Genomic DNA, 7,245 nt, shown 5'->3' with positions numbered 1-7,245 from the left:
TAAAAGATGCTATCTCTTCTCCGGCCTTCCACTGTTCTGGATTAATGTCTAATGTAACACTCTGGCCACTGAGCCCAGATCAGCTGCTTAAATCTCTTTTATCCGCTCACTGACTGCAGAGCAAATTGAAGAGAGAATATATTTAGACAAAAAAAAAAAGTAAAATACTCATAGGTGATGTAACATTTCTAATGAAGAGGCTTGGCTACAGATTTTCTGGATTCGTTTCTACAATGCTGCTGTGAAATATTTCCTCAGTCTTTCATAGTTTTTACAGTCAATGCCAAAATGAGTTTATTCGATCATTTTCAATTTAAAGTACTTTATGTAGACAGGTAAATTAAATAAATTCATCAGATATAGACAATACTCTTTAGGTAAATTCTTTTGCATAAGTAAACAGATCATAAGGAGCATGTTGACAGTAATTGCTAATGTAACTCTAATCAGGGCTTATACCCACATCCCGAGTCAATCCACTTATTTATCTGTGCTCCAGAAAATGAACAAAGAGAATAGCGTGGTGTGAATCCTGTCGCTGGGCAGCACAGATGTGATAGATGGGCTTATCCGTGGGAATGGTGAAAAACTGTTGGGAATTTATTGGATCAGAAACTGCGGTGGGGGCCCGGCCTTATGTTTCCCCCCACACCATTTTTTTTTTTTTAGCAATTATATTGTGAATCTGTCAAATGAAACTGTAAAATGAGTCATTAAAATGAGTGGGGACAGTGTTGCACTCCTACATGTATATTTGGCACTTTTCTGATCTAATTAATATTCTGTGACAAAGGCTTAGCACCGCTGACCTCGGCTGCAGTTTCCCAATTAATGAGTTTCTGCTAAACAAACTGTAAACAGCGAGTGTAGCAGATGGAAAAACGGACAGATGTTACTAACAGAAACTTTATAACCTGAGCTTTCCATCAGGCCCCATCTGTTGCTCCTGCAGCCGGTACCTCCCTCTACCCTCCTCCAATGCTTCTCCTCTCTCCTCATCAGCATCTATCACAGGGCGCTCTCCCCCTGAAGCTCCGCACACTGCACTGCCCTGAATGAATGAAATCAGCATTTACCCCCTGACCTGGTTCAGCACTTCATAAACAAAGGCCAAATGAGACGGCATATTATCACATCACGTACTTATGAGAGCCTGGCGTGAATAGAGGCCAGTTGACTTTGCAGTGACTGTGGATGGAAACCGCGTCGGTGTGTCTAGATCATGACGGATTTACTGATAGACTGCCAGAGAAAGCAAAAGACACTGCTCCTTGCATCATAATTAGGTAAAAACTCCTCCACCTCTAATGTCCTGCCATGTCTCTGGCATTGAGGCTGCTTGCTCTCTCAGACACCACGGCCCTCCTACCTTGGCTGTTTTTTGGTTTTTTTTGTGCCCTCTTCCAAAGGGACCTCCATCTGTCCCTACACTCGGCCCATTGTGGTGTCCCTGAGCCCAGCAACTTCCACAATGCAGTGGGCGTGCGGAGGGGGGCCAGGGTAAATACGACAGCATCCAGATCCCATTAGAAGCTCTTTAACTCCTACACCCTAATACTCGGAGAGAACTCTGGGTGGGGAAGGTCCGGCCCTTATCCTCGCGTGCACAATGTCACTTTTTATACCCACTTCCATAGGTACTGAACCTGCGAGGTGTCCTCTTTCCTGCCCTATAACCTACATCTTTGTTTTTTAATTTCTCAGTTATTTAAAATCACTGGGAATCGGCGTTGATTATTTATTAGAAAAGATGCTAATTAAGAGATTCAAGCCTAAAGCTGGAATTAATTGTTTTAATGTGGTATAGTTAATACATAATATTCTAAACCAATGTGATTATTTATATTCAATGTATTCCACCGTGCTGACCATGACCAACCCTAATCCTTTCAAATTACCCCCTCCTCCAGTTATGCCATCTTTGCCACAGCCTCGCCAACTTTCATTAGGGTCCTCTGTCTTCGCTCACATCTCTGTCTCCATCCATCTCCTTGGTCTTTCTTCCACCAGCTGCTCCTCTGAGTCTGGGGCGTCTCCATTTCCACCTCACAACCTGGGCACCCGTATCCCGATGCACCCCACGGAGGCAAATGTATGTGAGTGTACATATGTGTGTGTGTGTGTGTGTGTGTGTGCATGCGTGCTGAGGCCCAAGAAGAGGAGGAGGAGGGGGGATCACTGTGTTCGCCCCCAGCTTAAAGGCAGAGGGATTAACGGCACACAGACACTGATTAAAGCCTTCCAGCCTCCTATGGCCCCATTAATACAATCTTAATCACAATGCTTTATCCCTCCATCGAGCTCCTATGGCTCGGGACCTTTTCATTTTAGCGTGAGCTACTCTTGTTTGGCCAGTGGATTAAGTGCACTGTACACAGAAACTAAAATACAAGCTCAAGAGAATGAGAGGAAAAAAGAGGGGGAGAGAGATTCAAGGTAAAATCGTCCAAAAGCTCAGTTTGTGATTGTCTCGGCCTGTGATTTCAACTTTGTCTGCCAAAATGAATTACCTCGAAGGGTATAATGATGTTGCCAGTCATGTCATCGGCTATAATGTGTATAAAATAAATACCGCAAAGTTTAGGAATCAAGAGTTAAAGAACAGCACAGTTAAATGTCTGCAGGCTGACATCTGAGATGACCTTTCTCTCCAGGGGGTTGAGCTACAGGTTGTGCTCTGCTGCCTCAGCCAAGGTGGCATAACAGAGCATGTGGTTCATTCCCATTTATCACCTTTATCACAGATAGGAGCCACTTGATATGTCTTGTCTGTATTGTAAATAATAGCAAAGTTAAGTTTTATTGCTTTTATTTGAACATGATACTCTTTGCATATCATCTGTGGATCTTCCAAAAAATCTAACCAACCAACTCTCCATCCCGGAGACTGTCCCGCATCGTCCTGTGCGTTTTGTAATCTTGTATCCAAAGTCAATTTATGGGGATTATTTCCATATCCGCCCACTCATGTATTTGGACTCTGGAGGATAATTCACAATCCCCCCCCCCCCCCCCCCCCCCCCCCACCATCGCCACCATTTTTCGTCGTAATAAAAGCAGCATAGACACAAAGAGGTTGTGCGCCAGCTAAGTCTGTCCGTACTTTCTCACAGGCTGAGTGTTTGATTGTGTGTAAAGCTATGTGTCATTCCTGTGCCAAGGCCGACACACAAGAGCAGGGAGGACTAACTTGTGAATGAGGAGCCGGGACCTCGGTCACCTCTGCTGCCCTCTCCCTCTCCCTCTACTTCTCCTTTTTTTCCACAACACACTAATTCCCCTCTCCCTTTCCCTCTCTCATCTCTCTCTTTCTCTCTCATGCTCTCACTCTCTTCTCTCCCCAAAATTGGCCCAGCTGTCCATCAGCCCCCCGCAGTTCCCCCAGCTGTCTGCCCTCCCCAAACGAGAAGCCCAACAACAATACGGGTCACAGGTCAAGAGAAAGAACAGGCTGCGTTCACAATAGACCAGTGGCGCCCACTAAAACAATCGTTCCCTTTTCTCCTGCAGCCTTTCTCCACTGTTGCCAGGACTGGAAAAGACAAACCTTTGGAGAGGAAGCTGAAGAGGAGGGGAGTCCACTTGGACAACAGCCCTATGAAAGCACCTTCCCCTTTCTGACAACTGGCTAAAGGACCACAAGCATAAACACACTCATGCCACACCAGCTCTTGTACTCACCACTCCATCTTTGCGCTCTGCCACCCTGTTCTTTGTCTATGTCGAGAGCCACGTCCTTCAGCGCGGTCGTTAAAGTCAAAACCGATACTTTTGTCGTTACTTGTGATATAAATGTTTTAAGAACCTTGCCAGCTTGAGCTGATCTGAAAATGTGTGGTGTGTGTGTTTTTTCAAAATACATCTCACTTAATGCATACATTCTCCACATGCTGCTGAAATCTCAGGCTTTCCTTTTCTTTTAGTAAATGTGGATGAATTATTTGAAAATGGGTTCTTGCCCTACAGTGTTTTGGCATGAGCTGGATGGGAAAGTGGGACATGTGGGAGCGAAAGCGAGCGGCACAGGCTCAGAAAGGCCTCTGTGACATATTCACCTGTTCCCCAGAGCAGTTTTCCCATGGCCCACAACAGCCTCCCGCCTGACCTGAGAGAAAACCCCGGAGCAAGCCTTTCAGTGACATCATACACAGACGACTCGCACACACACACACACACACACACACACACACACACACACACACACACACACACTTGCACCCTGCAACAGATCTCCGTTACACGGCCACAAAGTCCTCCTTTATCTAGCGACTTCGTCTTGCACATTGTCACAGATTTTTGCGCCGTGTTAGCTATTGTGAAATTTCTCTTGTAACAATGTGCATTTATGTAGAGACATCTGCGTGCAATCATTGTAATATTATAAGCGAATTCTGAGCAAACAGCTGAAGCTGGAAGTTATGAAGGGAGTTCTCCATGAGTTGCCAGTCATACACATGTTGTATTGACTGGACCTTATATTAATTAATCTAGATTTTGTTGCTTTTTATTTATATTTAAATTATAGAAAATTCTCTGCTTTGTATTTAAGTGGGGCCTGGTGATCTTGTCAAGACTTCATCAAGGGTTTAATGCATGTAAATGTAAAGGTATTGTGAAACTTCATAGATGTGCAGTCTAATTTTTTTTGTTGTAGTGGCAGCTTCACACATAAAGTTCTAGTGAGAACAAATTATTGGAGCCCGGGGTAATGTTTCTTGCTAAAGTTAACAATAGGGAAATGCAAAATTATGCAAAACTAAGTATGTTTCAATGAAAACCTTCCCATATTTAAAATTCAACTGGTCTAAATGAAGTGATGTATGAAGGTCTTTCTGTTGAACTGAAGTTCAAGCATGAGATGATCAGAAAACACATGGCACACATCGTTACTATAGAAATAGCATATAATATAAGAATATTTATTCAATTAAGTGCGAAACAGCAAAATATTAACAGTACAGTATGACAAAAAAACAAAAAACAAAACAAAAACGTGACACCAAATGAATGAGTACCTGAAAGAACCTTGAAATAAATAAATTAAATACAGTACAGCTGCCAGAGACTGGCAAGAAACCGACAGGGAAACGAAAACTGTGCTGAGAAGAATATAAAAAGGACGAGACATTATCAAAATAAATATTAAATACAGGTATAAATAAATGCATTGCTTTCCTAAGAATGAGGAGGACATTGGCTGCAGGCCTCAGTACACAATTTTAATCGGATGACTATTGGATCAGTTTCTTTTGACATGTGAACATGCAGTTTTTGTGCATATCTGGTTTGGTAAATTAATCTTTAGTTGCACAGAGCAGTTTAGTTTAACAACTGAGGGGCCATCGTGTTCAGAAATAATAATAATAATGACAAAAAAACAAAACAATAAATAAAATAATAAATGTTACGGGTGCATGTTCGTATCAGGTAGATCGAGTTGAGGTCATGAGTCTCTTTCTCTTTCTCTCTGAGCATTCAGCGCTCTCCCAGAGTACTAGACAACATATATGCAAACCCTTCCCTCTATACAGTCATCACCATGGTCGTCATTTGTACAGCAGTTTATACAGGAGCAGCGTTTCAGAACAGTCACACACTGGTCCCATCACCTTTCACATGGTGCCCAAATGAGAGCTGACCAGATGAGAGGGGGTGAAGGAGTCAAAGGCTACATCCAGGGGCAACTCGTAACGAGAAGCCTGAAAGAGCGGGTGGGCCTGAGGACCCCCTGGTAGGCTGCCAGTCGTGGGGTAATGGTGGGATGAGAGGTAGTGGGCATGGTGGCTATGGTGGGGTGTGTAGTTCCTGTCGGACTCATGGGGTGAAGTCTCCGGCTTTAGGGCAAAGTTGCCACTGATGCTGAGGGGGGGAGTGAGAGGCCCGTCGTATGGTGGTGTGCCACTGCTGCACTCGTTAGGGGAGGGGTTGTCATACACAGGCCCCTTGAAGCCCTTCATATGGATGAGGTGGGATGCCTCCAGGGAGCCGTAGGGTGGACTGGGAAGGCCTGGGGACGGGTAGCTGAGAGGATGACCAACCAACCCACCGCCCACTCCTGGACCTCCACACTTGTCCTCCAGTTTGTTAAGAATCATCGGGCTGTTTCCCAGCTGCAGGCAGCCGGCCACAAGGTTACTGGTGGGCTGAGACAGACCTTTACACAGCATATCCATAAACCCATGGCTCTCTGGGGACTGGCCACTCTCAAGAACCTCCGACAGAGCCCAGATGTAATTACGGGCCAGCCGTAGAGTCTCAATCTTTGACAGTTTCTGTGTCTTGGAGTAGCAGGGCATCACTTGGCGCAGATTTTCCAGAGCATCGTTCAGGCCGTGCATACGGGATCGTTCCCTGGCATTGGCCTTGACCCGCCGGGCACGAAACCTCTCCTGCCTCGCTTTGGTCATCTTCTTCTTCTTAGGGCCTCTCCTTTTGGGAGCGCTTTCTCCATTTTCTCCAACTTCCTCCTCCTCCTCCTCTTCCTCTTCTTCCTCCATATCCTCACTGCCCATTTCTGTGCAGGAGTGGGTGAGACCATGGTGCCCCCTCATCTCAGGGCTTTCATCTCCATCCTGTGAGCTTCCATCCTCCTCTAGCCAGCTGAGGGAGCTCACCAGCTCACTCATATCCGCAGTCTTCCCAAATGGTTTGGTCATCATTTTTTTATATCTAAAGAAGCAAAGCACAAAAAATGGTCAGTAACTCTAGACCTCATCAAATGTTCAGTACATGTAAATGTATGTGCAATCGGATTTTTTTTCTTAACACAACCTAGTGGCAGCTTATGACTGAGAACACGTGTGCCATGAAATTCAGAATGGGTGCTCTCATTTCAGCACTGCAGCGTGGATAGCTCACTCGTGTCACTCAAGAGCCAGTTCCTCTGTCATAGCAAATATTTGGAAGAAGCCCTATAATTATTAAAAATAAACCCTCATTCTGTGACGCTCAGGTGGCACGGCTGGTTTTAGGGCAAGACGGGTGAACTGCCCCTGCTGTTATGCTGCAGTCTTTTCAGAGACGCTGTCAATCTGGGACACGACGGGATTTACTCAGCATATAAAGCTCAAAGATTAAATAGGCAACATACAAATCAACAAACAGTTGGACAAGCCGCCCACAAACCGTTTATAACGTCACAGATCAAATTTTATTTTAATATATTTGTACATTTTGCAAAAAAAATACATATATAGCCTATGGGCCTTAATTCTAATGGATTAAATCAGTATTTTATTTTCATCT

The 7,245-nt window shown here is 44.6% G+C and overlaps 1 protein-coding gene across 1 annotated transcript; it reads right to left on the bottom strand.

Moving 5' to 3' along the window:
* Positions 1–5,441: 5,441 nt before the first annotated feature.
* On the bottom strand, positions 5,442–6,776 carry neurod4 (neuronal differentiation 4). The gene has a single exon (XM_084553321.1). It carries the CDS (start codon positions 6,657–6,659, stop codon positions 5,613–5,615), a length of 1,047 nt encoding a protein of 348 aa, XP_084409447.1. The 5' UTR covers positions 6,660–6,776; the 3' UTR covers positions 5,442–5,612.
* Between the last annotated feature and the right edge of the window lie 469 nt (positions 6,777–7,245).

Source organism: Chelon labrosus (genome assembly GCF_963514085.1).
Source record: "Chelon labrosus genome assembly, chromosome: 10".
Lineage (NCBI taxonomy): Eukaryota > Metazoa > Chordata > Actinopteri > Mugiliformes > Mugilidae > Chelon > Chelon labrosus.
The sequence above is the reverse complement of the archived record's forward strand: the minus strand, read 5'-3'. Positions and strand labels throughout refer to the sequence as shown.

What these genes read in the sequence shown, in the direction of transcription:
- neurod4 (XM_084553321.1), bottom strand. Translation starts at nt 6,659, where the DNA reads ATGATGACCAAACCATTTGGGAAGACTGCGGATATGAGTGAGCTGGTG.